Genomic DNA, 15,000 nt, shown 5'->3' with positions numbered 1-15,000 from the left:
CACCCTGGTGAATGGGCTGCAGGAGGGAGGGCTGCACAGCTCCCCCATCCCCTCACTGCCCCACCATCCCAAGAGAGTCCCTCACACACAGGCCACAAACTCTGTACTAAACAACACAAATGGTGAGTGAGACTTGCCTTTGTCTGCCTCACTCCGTGTGTGTGGTGGGGCCTTGGTGGCTTGCTTTTCTGTTTCTGTGGTGGTTGTGCTACGTGTTATGGGTGTGAGTTGTGCTTTTTGAATGAGTTATGTTTGTTAAAACCTTTTAATATCTACAACATTTGGATCATATATGAGTTTGAAATGTTTTTCAATATCTGTTATTCACTTTTATTTTTTGTGAATTCTGCTTTTGCAAATCAGGGCAGAACAAAATCATATATTTTCATTGCTTGGAAAATTTGTTAAATTGAACATTTTGTAAGTTGAGAATCAGCTGTACTAATTCTGCTGCCTCTTCCTTTACCACCTTATCATAATTCACCTTGTGGCCATTTCCTTGATTGCAAAGATTCCTGCAGTGCTTCATGTCTTGAGGTGGTCCCTCCACTTGCTTCTATATAATAAATGATGTTGCTTTGATGATAATGTTTCCATCACATTGTTTAGGTGTGTTGTCTTTCCCTGAGAGTGTTAGATGTGGTGTTCTCTGTCCTCTCATCTCCTAACTCAGTTCCTGTCACCCACAGACTCCTACAATGCAGAAATGAATGACAGTGAAAACCAGGTGACTATCTCAGAAGCCAATGGTCCCAGTGGCCTTCACAGGGAGGAGCAGGCACTGGACAACTCCCTCTCAGACCCCTCAGAGCCCCCCAGTAAGAAGATGAGGCTGGAGGAAGAGGAGGAGGAGGAGGAAGAAGAAGAAGAAGAGGAGGAATCCTTTGAGGAAAGAGCTGTGGAGCCTCCCTCCAGGGAACTCCCTGAGGAGAAGGGAGGAGCTTGCAGTGAACAGGATGAGGCCAAGCTGGAGGCGATGGAAGTGGAGGAACAGATGAGCAAAGATGGTGAGGCCGAGGCTGAGGCAGAGGCAGAGGCAGAGGCCAAGATGGAGACTGACGAAGCACAAGCTGCTGACACGCCGGGGGAGGAGGTGGGCAGGAGCCTGGCAGTGCCTCAGGAGGAGGAAGAGGAGGAGGAGGAAGAAGACCAGGAGGAGCAGGAGCAGGAGCAGGAGCAGGAGCAGGAGCAGGATCAAGAGCAGGAGGAGCAGCAGGAGCAACCCCAGGAAGCTTCCAGCAACCCCACCACTGTAACAGACACTGCCGAGGGTGACAAGGTGCCGGAGAACCACGTGAAGGAGGAGGAGGAGGAGGAGCCTCAGGAGGAGGTGCTTCCCTCTGAGGCATCCCCAGAGGTGTGTTCCTCAAACAGCCACCCAGCCAACTCTCCCCCCAAGGCTGAGGAGGCTGAGAGGGTGTTGGTGGTGTTCTCCTCCTCCTCATCCTCCAGGTCTTGTGAGGAGGGCAGCCCAGACTCAGGAGAGGGGCCTGAGGAGGGCAGTGGAGAGCAGGAGGTGCCTGACATGGCCAAGGTGAGTGCCAAGCCTTCATGTCTTCACCACCTAAGCCCAGGCATCAGCATCAAGCTGCCACCACTACCATCACCACCACCACTGCTATCATTACTCTTACTATTTTCATCTCAGTGGAAGTCATACTTTTTTTCATTCTCTCTCTCTCTCTCTCTCTCTCTCTCTCTCTCTCTCTCTCTCTCTCTCTCTCTCTCTCTCTCTCTCTCTCTCTCTCTCTCTCTCTCTCTCTCTCTCTCTCTCTCTCTCTCTCTCTCTCTCTCTCTCTCTCTAAGTTTCACCCTTTCCAACTCTAAATGCATTAATTTCTTTCATGCCTAACATGTTTGCAAACTGGGTTTAATCTTTGGTAACAGCACTATCATAGACTATATTATATCAAAATTTGGAAATCTAATATTTCAAATGATTACCTTTCTTCAGGAAAGAGAGAGCAGCTCAGAGGCAACAGCAGCTGATGAAGAGAGCAGAAGTGAGTCTCCTAGTGGAGCAGAAGGCTCCATACAAGCAGACGAGTCCAGCAGCAACAGTCACGAGGCTGACAGCACCTCCCAGACTCATGGCAGTGGTGTGCTGACCCAAGCTGCCGACACTGCTGCTCGTGCCGAGGCAGAGGTGGACTCTGCTGTCCCATCTTCACCTCCTGCACCAGAGGTGGACAACTCCACCGAGGCAACCACAGAAGCAGCAGTAGCAGCAGTGGAGAGTCCCACCCCCTCCAACAGTTCCTCAGAGTTCCCCACTTCAGATGATGCGGCAACAGCCGCTGCCCACACTACCTCAGAGACCCCCGCCCCCTCCACCTCATCCACCACCACAACTGCCTCCATCACCACCACTAGCACTACCACCACCACTACGACTACCACCACAACCACCAATCACAATAAAAACTGTGTCTCGGCATCACCTGATTCAGAGACGCCCGAGCCGGCCCCAGCTCCGGCCCCGGCCCCAGCCCCAGTCCCAGCCTCATCCTCAGCCCAGACTCCAGCGCCAGACACAGACAGCAGTGCTGCGGCGGCCTCCTCCACCACCACCCTGCCCCAGTCGGCCTCCAGCAGGGGGGGTGAGCAGGAGGGCGCGGCAGCTCAGTCCTGCCACAAACAGACCCTAGCCAGTATTAGTTGCTCAAGTTCACGCCAGAGTGAGCCCGACCACCAACCAACAGAGGAAGAATAGTTCACTGAATAAAGCATTAGCATATTTTTATATACATTTACTTTACACAGTCGTACCTGCCATTTGGACACCTGTTCAACAGTTTTGCATCCAAGATTATTTTGAAGTTCTAAGGTGAAATAGCCTTACAGGTGACTGCCCATCATAACTTACAAATTTCTCTAATTTTTAAGACCACAGTAGGTAGTGGAAGTTTTAATGTTTTATAATGCTGATTATTATTCCCGACATGTGATAGATTTTCAAGGAGTGCTGATCTGATCATGCAAGTTCCATTTTACAGGAGAGCCAGCAGGGGAAGGGAGTGGGTGAGGCAGGGAGCCGTGCCTGCTGCGGCGAGGTGAGGCGGGGCCGGGCCGGACTGGGGTGGGGAACGTGGCCTGTAATGTGGCGTTGGTGTGGTATGTGTTATTCCATTAGTATTCACTAGACAACTGGAAATGTACTTAGTTCTCTAGGTAGGTTTCTTTTTGATAGATCATAACATAAGAGATGTAGCCTATTACTGGGACTGGCAGAAGGTAGTTACATTTTGCATACTCAGAACACAACAGAGGCAGATTTTACATGAAACCAGGAACTTTGGAATATTTATATTTTTGTATGTATTGTATATATCCTCCTCTCAGTTTCATCTCCTTTAACAACGTGACACGAAAGTAAAAACTAGATATTTATGGTGAGCCTTGAGCTCAGTGACTCCTTGATGGTGAATTATTTAGTCTGACCTTGGTGCAGCACTGTTTCTCGGGCCCCGCTTGGGGGCAGCACTGTTGTAGGGTGTGGAGGGGTGGGAGAAGGGGTTCTCTTGCAATAATCTTTTGAGGGTAAGCTATTGTAGATCTTCTCTGATGAATGAAGCCCTGTAGATAGTTTGGTATAGGCAAGTACTCCTACACACCACCAGTCCTCAACAATTGTATACTTATTCAAAATTAATTTAAACAACCCATTTTAACTTTACTTCAGTGAAGTAGCCATTTTCAAACTGTATGCTGAAATTATTTATTTTGTGCTGTGTTGGCTGGATGGTGTAGAAAATTGTGAATTTTAATCATTTTTATCAAAACCTTGGACAATATATCCATATGGATGAAGACAAAAATCTTAGCAGCTTCTTAGTTGAGGCAAAATTTTGAAAAATTTTGCTGATTTATGAAATGAAGCACTTTTACTTTGCCCCTTTCATTGAGTGTTCCAGACACTCATGGAGAGATCTGCCGTGTCACTTGACCTTGCAGTGCAATTTGCTAAACATAGTACAACACGATACAAGCAGTGCTCTCAAGTGTATAAGGTGTGTCGTCTGGAGGCTGCCCGAGTGAGGGGTTGTGGAAGACGTGGGCTTCACCTGGCACAAGAGCACGCTGGTGTGGCCTTCACTTGCCATGCCAGTGTGCTGTTGTCTACCTTGGTTCTTGTTAACCAGTGTAGTCATTTTCTCCTACAACACATAGTGTTTGGCATAATGCATTTCAGCAGTGGGTGGACTCAGTAGTTGGCTTGGTGACACGTTGACGACGAACGATAGGTTTTGTTAGAAAATTATTTGATTTATTTTCCATCAGGAATGTATGTTTTATAAAGAAATGTCCAATAAAATTAAGCCTGTAGATTTTTTTCAATGACTTGAAAGGATTTCTTTGTATATACTATACACATTAGCATAGACAGAGACCAGGTTTGTCGTAGTAGTGCACCTTTAAGCTGTAAACCCGGTGTTTGGTGTGGGTAATCATTTATAGCAGAACTCCTAGAATTAACTCCCACCACAGGGAGCCCATGCTGTCCACTGCACCTTTGCACAAAGCTGTGAAATAACATCGTGGAGGTGAGTTGACCTTCAGCCACTTGATGTCATGAGAATGCAGAGGACTGCCTGGGCTTCATCCTGGCACCCTCCACACCTGGGCTTGGCACTGTGCCGCTGGCCTGCGATGGTTACCATTCTCCCTTTTATATGACATTTACAATAAGAACATTTAGCAACAACTTGAGCCACCATTGATAAATAAAAGAATAAATATAGACAAATATTTATTACCATCAAATCTTACACTAAGCATAAAAAACGTGGCACACGTGGTAATGTTGACAATAATGTCATTGCATTCACTCGCTTCATTCAACTCTTGGCACATCCAACACGGACTCAAGGATGAGGGGTGAAGGTACGGGAGCTTCACCTATCTCCCAGTGGAGCCAAACCCATCCTCACCACGCTCTGTCTCACTGATCTCCTGTAAATACAAAATTTGATAACAAAAGTTCATACAGTGCAATCAGGGAGGTATGGAAAAGGAAACAGAGGCACCACAAGGACAGGAATAAGGAAATGGCAGAAAACTTTGAGGAGGAAGTGAAGGCACTGAATGCATTGCTGAGTTTACTGAGGGAAAGATTAGAATGTCATAATTATTTTTCTTTACTTGAGCATAAAGAAAGACTGCCAAATGAGAAATGTCACACACTCAAGTTAATTAGCTAATAACAATCTCAACATGGCTGCCTGATAAAATCCATGAATGCAGCTTGAACCACAACAAAAACATTTCTTCCACAAAATCATTTTTTTTTATTTAATAACACTGTAACAACTGAGACAGCATATTCAAGGATTCTCATTTCCTTCATCTTTTCTATTTTTGTCACTGCCTTTACTTTAAAACGCCGCAAGCTTTGATATCCCACAGGGAGATGGGAATACTATATCAAGATCTTTCCATCTATATCTCCCTCGAGTCAGGTTATAGTGGCAGTGGTGAGTTTTGTGGTGATGACATGTGGTGATGGAGTGCAGTTCAAGTGGCTCTTCCTTTGAGATTGTGTTGGGAAGGTGGTACTCAAGGTTTTGTGATGGATGATGGGTTATGAGCATACAGTGGTTGGTGCTACTGAAACATAAATCATTGCAAGAGGTTATGTGTAACACGAGGATCTTCCTTAACAATAAATGCCTCAACTGAGCATGAACAGCACATGGCAACACCCACCTCCACTTCCTCTATCTCAGGGTAGATGACCCTCTCACAGATAAGCTGAGCCACGCGGTCGCCCTTCTTCACTGCAAAGTCCACCTTGGCATGGTTGAACAGCACCACACCCACGTTCCCTCGGTAGTCCCGATCTATCACTCCGGCTGAGAAGTGACAAAAACAGATTAGATTTAACCTTATTTCTTTTCCCTATAAGAATCTGAAACATGTCACATTTCACCTTATTTCTCTTTTCTTTCCTACACAAGTAAAATAGCAGAGAGAGAGAGAGAGAGAGAGAGAGAGAGAGAGAGAGAGAGAGAGAGAGAGAGAGAGAGAGAGAGAGAGAGAGAGAGAGAGAGAGAGAGAGAGAGAGAGAGAGAGAGAGAGAGAGTGCAATACTACTGATAAATCATATGAACAAATAATCTCTTGAACCTTTGCATCCCTTTCTATTTTACATAAGAATTTTTATATTGTGATAACAGTAATGTAATGCAAGGCTATACAAACACATGCAAATGAGACAAGATGTGTGAAACCTTTAAAAGCATCAACAAGAAGGGGATTAAAAGAATACATTTTGCAATTTTTAGCCAGTACAATGTTTGGAGGTGGCTGTAAAACAAGTAATGTCTCAGTGGTTAGTGATTAAACAATGGTGTCCCAAACAGCAGTGAAAGGGTTAAAAGATGGGATTCACTTAGATTAAACCCTGAAAAAGTACTATTGAAAAAGCCCCAATTTGGTATAAGCCTGGGTGATGAAAAATACAACTTTTATAAATGATTTCTTTTCTGTGGTGTCAAAATAGTTCAGTTATATTGTCTTTATTTTTGTTAATGATTTTTGTTTATACAGTACCAGGTTGGAGTTTTCCTTCCTAAAAATAACATAATTAGGTACCAAATTCTGAAACATTTCCGTATCGCACCTTCAGTACTTTCATGAGGCTCTGATTGAAGTTGCACGAGCTTTTAAGGTGATTTTATGGTCATTGTGACAAATTAACAACACTCCTATATTTTAACAGGAGAAACACTCTTGAGAACCCAACTAATCTCTGTGGCCTTGGAAAATAAACGTGGTAAGAGTAAGGCGATTCAGAATAAGGATACAAGACACACCTCCAACGTCAATGTGGTTTTTCCAGGACAGGCCGGAGCGAGGTGCCACCCTGCCATAACAGTCCTCGGGCAGCTCCACCTGGATGTCTGTCTTCACAAGGGCCTTCCCCTCCGCTGGCACCACCATGTCATAGGCGCTGCAGGGAGACAGGCTCAGGTTAGGCATGTAGACAAAGGTTGAAGTATGGAAAGTAACACATGGATAGTAAACTGAAGACCAAATTCGGGATTCTCAAGTAACCTAACTCAAGGCAAAGGACGAGACATGGAAAGACACACAGACCCATGGCAACTGAACTGGTTAAGAGTAAACTGGGAAAACTCAAGTTGGGTAATTCAAGGCAAAGGCTGAGATAATGAAATAAACAAACATGAAAACTAAACAGCGGAAGCTCAGATTATGTAACGGAAGGCAAAGGCTGAGATATGAAAACACAGAAAACAAACAGGTTAAGAGTAAACTAGGGTAGAAACTTCAAAATATAGCATAAGTCAAGGATAACAGTTTGCTCATGGAAAAAGATACATACAAACTCAAACTAAGACTATAGAAAACCTAAATATGGCTAAAAATCAAGGAACTTAGTATGTTCGGGCCATATCAAGAAATTCACTAAACATACACAGCCTCACAAAAAAAAAAGAAAAAACAAGGAAACACGCATGAGAAAGAACGCATATCCACGAGTAACTACGCAGTAAGGCAAACAAAGACGAACGGACACGAATCCCGGCCGGAGAAATGGGGGAACCAGAAACTACTCGCCTGCACAAGTCATATCCAGCAGCCCACTTGGAGCCTTTACACGGGGCAAAGGCGTTCTCAGTCAGTTTCTTGAACCTCAGAAGGTATTTTGGCTGCCCAGGCATCATGAAGGCTGAGAGGACGAGGTGAGGCGACGGGGCGAGCAGAACTAGAACTGGCAGCTTTGAAAACGGGAAGTAATTCTTTTGAGTTTGCGTGGGAAACGGTCTAACATGAGGCAGTTGTCGAGTTTTCAGTGGAGATTATTAGATTGTCTGACCCAAAATCATATTACAGTCGCTCCTGGGTGTATGTGTATCAAGTATCCTTATATTTTTCACAATTTCTGCTTTGTTAGGGGGGATAATACTCTCTCAGATGCCTAAGTTCGTCAGGATAAATACGGTATGCTAGGTGCTCGTCAACTTTAGGTATGGGATAGAAAGCGCATTATAGCAACTCTGTCAGACAGAGACCGGCTTTGTTCATGTTTCATCACACATGCGGACGTTGGATTGCTCTAACTGAATAACTGAATTCCGAAAAGGCTATGTGGTATAAGTATGTGCACACCTAACCTCATGTTTTTTTTCTTTTTCTTTTTTTTTTTTTTTTTTTTTTAGATACATAAATAAATGCAGAGAGAAGGAGAGTGCCCACTGGGATTGACAAAGCATATTTTGTTTGCTTGTATGTTTATTGGCTGGTTGATCAGTTGCCTTGGATTTAACAGCTTAATTTTCTTTGGCTTGTGTTTTTAATATTTTGTGGCAATCAATTACTTTAAGATACATTAATAAATAGAGTATGTATGGAGGTGTCTAGACTCTCTCTCTCTCTCTCTCTCTCTCTCTCTCTCTCTCTCTCTCGTTGTTTTCCTTTTTTTTCAGCAGCAGTGACCGAGCTTACCAAGTTGCTTTGGCTTACGATTTGAATATTTTGCGGCACTCAAACGTCACTGTGGTGTGGTAGGCTGACATGAGCAGAAGTGACCAGAGCTCCTTAGTCAAGCGAGCTCCTGCGTCACTCCTTCATTTGACCCTCAAGCTATGACGTCAATTGTAAACACATTTGGCGGGCTTTGTGGTCTAGGTGGGGCTTTTATTGTTTTCCTTATGTAATTCTAATGCTTGGTTTGGGTTCAGCTATTGCCATTCTGCAGGATTTTTTTTTTATTTATCTATTTATTTATGATTTATTTAAGGTGGACAACAACGAGATAGTAACTTTTTGTATTCCTTTCGTTTTCGTCAATATCTACTACTTCTGTGGACCGTGTTCTGAGTTGCAAGAAAACTCCCTGCCTGCTTATGTATTTCCTCCCTGGTATGACTTGGCCTCTTTCAAAAGGAAGGTTTCAAGTTATCCTGTTTTATTATTATTATTATTATTATTATTATTATTATTATTATTATTATTATTATTATTCATTTGCTTATTTATTTATTTATTTATTTTTACCATTCTACCTGACATCTATAAAGGAACTGACAATAAATGGGCCTTTTTTTTTTTACCATAATATTTATCGCCCTTCGCCAATGGCCCTTTAACATGTAGACAGGCTATACTACATTACATTACAGTGGAGTACATTTCCACCTATTAGTCCAGTTATCCTTCTTTCATTAGGAGTGCATTCACTGTATATGACATTCACTGACTGTAGAATGGCCAACTGGCGAGGTGGTCTCCCAAAGATGCCTCAGATAACACGGATAGCCTTCATTTACCTTCCCCGAGTCTGAATTGTCACTCTGCTTGACAAACCAATACCCAACCATTCATTTCTTTGTCTATATCTCGCTTTTTTTTTTTTTTATATATGTAGGAGGGACACTGGACAAGGGCAACAAACAACAAAATAGATAAAAAAAAAAAAGGTCCACTTGAGTGTCAGTCCCCAAAGCAAAATCATAATTAATAATAAAATATTAGAGGATAAGCGTCTTCAGACCTACCTAAAATCTAGAATAATCAAATATTGGAGGACAAATGTCTTGAAATCTTCCTAAAACCTAAAATCTACCTTTGTAATGGGGATCAAAGACATTAGGGATGAAAAAATCTTCCTAGGCTGTATATAAATTACATTCAACCCTTTCACTATATTACGAAATATTTCACACCACCAAAAGCAAGGCATGGAATCTTTATAAGCATTTACAAGAAAGAAAGGAATTCAAGAGAACACATTTTGCAGTTTCTACGCAGTTTAAAGATTGTACGTGGCTGTAGAACAAGTAAAGATGTTTCAGAGTGATCAGTAACTAAGGAAAGATGTACCATATAGCAGTAAAAGGGTTAATGAGTGACTATCAACGTTTTATGAGGCAAAAATTATACCAAGGAAACATGGGACGATGGTGGAGGTCTTATCAGTAAAGCAACCTATTATCTATTATCTATTATCTATTTCTTAGGGTTCATTAATGTTTATATCCTCCTCCTCCTCCTCCTCCTCCTCCTCTTCCTCTTCCTCGTTCATCATCATTTCTTCACTTTCATCATCATCATTATCATATCTAATTCTTTATCATGTTTTTGTTCTTGTTCTTGTTCTCCTCCTTTTCCTGCTCGTTCATCATCATCCTTTCTTCATTTCCATCATCATCATCATCACCATCATCATCATCATCACCATTTCTTAATTTTCATCACCACTCATTTCGTTAATTTTTCTCCTTATTACTGTTGTTTTTATTATTTCTCCTCCTCCTCCTCCTCCTCCTTCATAAATCACACATTGCATCTTATAACAAATAGCCTACAAGTGCCACCGTGCCTTTCACCCACGCAGAACACACCGCTACTCCATACACGCTCACACTCAACACACGCACTCATTAGCGTCACACCAGGATGCATAGACACGCATACATACATTTAGACTCGTAGGCTTAAAAAATAGTGCAGAAATTGCCCTAATATTCACGGACCGAGTAGCACCGTCATGTAACAAAAGAGGATGGATGAGTGAGAGGTAAAAGGCGGTACAAAACGGTAGAAAAAGGAGTTACCGAGAGCACCGTGCAATCTTTGGCCATAACGCTGAAATATGAGCGGGAAGAGTGGCTTATCCTTGTCGTATAGATAATGCAGATGTGTGCGGTGTTTGTTTACGACACACACAAAAAAAAGTAAAAAAAAAATAAAAGTAAAATAGTATTAAAAAAAAAAGGCGGAATAAACGTGACTTAATAATGTAAGAATGCAATTAGGTAAGCACACACACACACACACACACACACACACACACACACACACACACACACACACGCACACACAGGGAAAGAAGATTATGATAAAACAGTAATGATTAAGAACAAGAAGAAACTTGACTTGTTACTATAAAAATGTAGTTAGGTAAAACACACACACACACACACACACACACACACACACACAGTCTTAATGGAAGGCTGGGATGTTGTTGTCATGCAATAAACAGACTCATCCTAATCCATTTCACCAATATCCTGGCAACAAGAGTGCGCATGTGCCAAGTGTAGACAAAGACTTCATTTTATAGTGACGAACGGAAAGAGTGTGATGGTGATATACTTGTTACTTTGTCTGATCATTATCCACGGGAAGCAGCTCATGAACTAAGCGTTTCCTGTCAACACCAAGGCGACATATATGGAATAAAATCTATACCTGAACAAAGAGTTGAAAATTTCGCATGCGTGGAACCGACCCAAGTTTTTATTTTTATTTTTCTCTCTCTTATTTTAACATTTTTTTGCTTTTTGTCAAGAACTCGCTATATTTGGAAAGTGGGCGGGACATCATGTCACCGGTTCAATCAATGACATCTAAGAAGGTATCGGAAAATGCACCTCGCGTCGTAAGGGCTAAAATGTGGCCAGTTATAATGCAAGGATGGGAGGGGAAATAGAGACACATGGCAACTCGACCGGAGCGGATTTTAACAGCTGACTGGAAGCAGAACCCGCCAGTTGGACGCGAGACACAGGAAAGGGATGTTACGTTCTCCTCGCGTTGCACAACAATGACAGGAAGGCTTACCTAAATGAACACGTGAGAACAGAAGGTTAAGGAAAATCGAGATAAAAACGAAACACACCGAGCGAGAGTTTGTCAAGTGACGCACACCGGATTGTAATGGAAGAGATGAGAGAGAGGAGGAATAAATAGAGGAAGAGGAAGAATGAAAAAAAAATACATGGAGGGAAAGGTAGAATAATTATGCTATGGATTAAATACTTCCGTGAAAGGTGATAACAGGAGCAGAGGAAGGAAGGAAGGAAGAAAAGGAAGGAGAGAAAAGGAAGGAGAGAAACAAATGCAATAAAAGCTGTGAGTATTATTATTATTATTATTATTATTATTATTATTATTATTATTATTATTATTATTATCAATGTCGATATATATCCTAGTGTATTTTCGATGTTTTTTTTTATTATTTGATTGTCTTTATTCATTCATTCATTCAGATTCTTTTTATTTATATTTATTTATTTGTTTATTTTCAATTTGTCGATTTTAGTGTGCATCCATACCCTCCTCCTCCTCCTCCTCCTCCTCCTCCTCCTCCTCCTCCTCCTCCTCCTCCTTCCCGTAACAATTTGTCATAACATTTCGTTTATTAATTTCTGTTACATTTATTATCAGTTTTCCTTGATTTTCGTGCTTTTTTCATCCTTTCCTCGCATTCTCTCTTAGCGTGATACACAACCATTCTCTCTCTCTCTCTCTCTCTCTCTCTCTCTCTCTCTCTCTCTCTCTCTCTCTCTCTCTCTCTCTCTGTGTGTGTGTGTGTGTGTGTGTGTGTTTCAGAAGCCACACACTCTGAAGAAGCCTTATCTTATTCATGTTCTTTCAAATATATAAATATAATATCGTTCTATAGATCTACAGTGTTCCGTGTGTGTGTGTGTGTGTGTGTGTGTGTGTGTGTGTGTGTGTGTGTGTGTGTGTGTGTACGCGTCCGTCTTTGTGCGTCAGTCTTTGTGTGTGTGTGTGTGTGTGTGTGTGTGTGTGTGTGTGTGTCAGTCTTTATGTATGTATGCCTGTGTGTGTGTGTGTGTGTGTGTGTGTGTGTGTGTGTGTGTGTGTGTTTCAGTCTGTTTTATCTGTTTCCGTCTCTCTCTCTCTCTCTCTCTCTCTCTCTCTCTCTCTCTCTCTCTCTCTCTCTCTCTCTCTCTCGTGATATGGGCTGTAAGGGAAGATCGATATGTTGATTTTCTCTCAAATTAGAGAGAGAGAGAGAGAGAGAGAGAGAGAGAGAGAGAGAGAGAGAGAGAGAGAGAGAGAGAGAGAGAGAGAGAGAGAAGCGTGATTGGTGTGGAGGAAAGAATTGGAGGGAAGAGAGGGAAGGGTTAAGGGGATCTGAAGAGGCTGGAGTAGGAGGAGAAGGAAGAGGAGGAAGAGGAGGAGGAGGAGGAGGAGGAGGAGGAGAGAATGGAGGAGAAGTCCCTTGTAACCACTTTTGCAATCAATGGGAAAGGTAGGAAGGATCTCTCTCTCTCTCTCTCTCTCTCTCTCTCTCTCTCTCTCTCTCTCTCTCTCTCTCTCTCTCTCTCTCTCTCTCTTTAACGTCACAGGGTACATGCACGAGCAAGCGACCTACGAAGAGAGAGAGAGAGAGAGAGAGAGAGAGAGAGAGAGAGAGAGAGAGAGAGAGAGAGAGAGAGAGAGAGAGAGAGAGAGAGAGAGAGTATTATTTACCTTTACTCACCTGCATCCAAATAATTAGCGTAATTTTGTCACCTGGGTTAGTGGAGGCGAAACTCAAAATGCAAAGTATAGGTGAGAGGGAGAGGGGAGGAAGGGGGGAGGAAGGGGAGATGGGGGGATAAAGAAAGGAAGAAGAGTAATGATGATAAATGTAATAAAATGGTGATAATAATGATAATACGGAGACTCACTTAAGGAAGGAAGAGGAGAAGAAAAAGAGGAGAGGAAGAGAGGAAGAGGAAGAGAGGAAGAGGAAGGAAGAGGGGTAGTGAGAATAATGAGGGTAATAACTGTAATGGTGGTGATGGTGATGGTGGTGATGGTGGTGGTGGTGGTGGTGGTGATGGTGGTGGTGGTGGTGGTGGTGACGATGATGACTGATAAAGAAGGAAGTGGGAATAATGATGATAATGATAGCTTTAATAGTGATGGTGATAGTAATAATAATAATAATAATAATAATAATAATAATAATAATAATAATAATAATAATAATAAAAGTAATGATAATAATAATAATAATAATAATAATAATAATAATAATAATAATAATAATAATAGGAATGATGCTTTCTAGGGAAAATGTAATGTATAGATAGATAAAGATAGATAGATAGGTAAATAAATATGATAGATAAATGAATAAATGTACAGATAGATAGATGGATAGATAGATTAATAAACACATAGATTGATAGACAAATAAATCAATAAATAAGTAAAATGATGAAGACAGACAAACAGACAAACAGACAAACAGACTGATAGATCAATACATACACAAACAAACTGACAAACAAACACACACACACACACACACACACACACACACACACACACACACACACACACACACACACACACACACACACACACTCACAGAAAGACAGGCAGACAATGACAGACAGACAGACAGACAGACACGTATAGGAAAGACATCAATCAATAAAGCTACGTAACACACACACACACACACACACACACACACACAAATTGACAGGGACAAAATTTCACTAACTCTTCAGCGCTAAAATTATTTGCTTCTAAAATACGAGGGTGTTAAATTACATGATCTGAGGGTGTCACTGTTCATTTGAGGGGGGGGGGGAGGAAGTGAGGGGAGGTATGGGTGAGGAGTGAGGGGAGAGAGAGAGAGAAACAAGAGAGAGAGAGAAACAAGAGAGAGAGAGAGGGTAAATATGGGTGAGGGAAAGAAGGTGGGGAGACTGAAAGAGGTGAGAAAGAGGAGATGGAAGAGGAAAGGGGAGATGATAAACAGAGGAAGTGGTGGGAATGATAGGAGAAGATAAGAGGAAGAGATGGAAAAAAGGAAGATGATAAAGTGAATAAAGGAAGAGGAAGAGGAGTTTGAATATGGAAAAAAAAGATGTAAAAGAGAATAGGTGAAAAGAAAGAGGAAATGAGAAGCAACAGGGAAAAAAATAAAAAATATGATGATAAAGAGTAGGAGAAGGAGGAGATGCAATAAATGAAGGGAAGATGAAAAAGAGAATAAATGAAGAGAAAGAGGAAATGAAATAGAGAAACGGAAGATGATAGATACAAAAAAAATGACAATAAGAAAGAGAAAATGAAATAGGAAGAGAATGACAAGAGGGAGAAATGAAAGGAAAGTGATGAAATACGAAAAAGAGAAATGGGTGAGGAAGAGGAAGAGGAGGAGATGAAATACTACACGAGGGAAGGAAGGGGAGCTGGAGAGAAGTGAGGAGA

General features: G+C 42.0%; 3 protein-coding genes across 5 annotated transcripts in view; 2 read left to right on the top strand and 1 right to left on the bottom strand.

The window, feature by feature from the left end:
* The window catches only part of LOC135092085 (serine/threonine-protein phosphatase 4 regulatory subunit 2-A-like), a 20,220-nt gene extending 15,894 nt beyond the window's left edge, over positions 1-4,326 (top strand). For both annotated transcript variants that reach the window (XM_063990294.1, XM_063990293.1), the window contains exons 5-7: positions 1-122; positions 690-1,534; positions 1,955-4,326. The exon at positions 1-122 is cut by the window's left edge and continues 24 nt beyond it. In XM_063990294.1, the coding sequence (XP_063846364.1) occupies positions 1-122; positions 690-1,534; positions 1,955-2,713 (1,726 nt within the window). In that variant the 3' untranslated portion in view covers positions 2,714-4,326. The remainder of the gene's footprint in view (positions 123-689; positions 1,535-1,954) is intronic.
* Positions 4,327-4,737: 411 nt separating this feature from the next.
* LOC135092087 (deoxyuridine 5'-triphosphate nucleotidohydrolase-like) lies at positions 4,738-7,803 on the bottom strand. The gene is made up of 4 exons (XM_063990296.1): positions 7,582-7,803; positions 6,816-6,952; positions 5,707-5,852; positions 4,738-4,953 (listed from the first exon to the last, which is right to left on the bottom strand). Exons 1-4 carry the CDS (start codon positions 7,686-7,688, stop codon positions 4,900-4,902), a joined length of 444 nt encoding a protein of 147 aa, XP_063846366.1. The 5' UTR covers positions 7,689-7,803; the 3' UTR covers positions 4,738-4,899.
* Positions 7,804-11,510: 3,707 nt separating this feature from the next.
* The window catches only part of LOC135092080 (WAS/WASL-interacting protein family member 1-like), a 75,970-nt gene continuing 72,480 nt past the window's right edge, over positions 11,511-15,000 (top strand). For both annotated transcript variants that reach the window (XM_063990281.1, XM_063990280.1), the window contains exon 1: positions 11,511-11,883. The gene's annotated coding sequence lies outside the window, so the exon portion shown is untranslated. The remainder of the gene's footprint in view (positions 11,884-15,000) is intronic.

The sequence above is a fragment of the Scylla paramamosain genome, chromosome 39 (assembly GCF_035594125.1).
Source record: "Scylla paramamosain isolate STU-SP2022 chromosome 39, ASM3559412v1, whole genome shotgun sequence".
NCBI classification, from domain to species: Eukaryota; Metazoa; Arthropoda; class Malacostraca; order Decapoda; family Portunidae; genus Scylla; species Scylla paramamosain.
This window is presented reverse-complemented; position numbering and strand designations above follow the sequence as displayed.

Coding starts and splice junctions, on each gene's coding strand:
- LOC135092087 (XM_063990296.1), bottom strand. CDS start 7,688: ATGATGCCTGGGCAGCCAAAATACCTTCTGAGGTTCAAGAAACTGACT. Junction 5,853..6,815: donor AAACCACATTGACGTTGGAG/GTGTGTCTTGTA, acceptor GTCACTTCTCAG/CCGGAGTGATAGATCGGGAC. Junction 4,954..5,706: donor CTGAGATAGAGGAAGTGGAG/GTGGGTGTTGCC, acceptor TTGTATTTACAG/GAGATCAGTGAGACAGAGCG.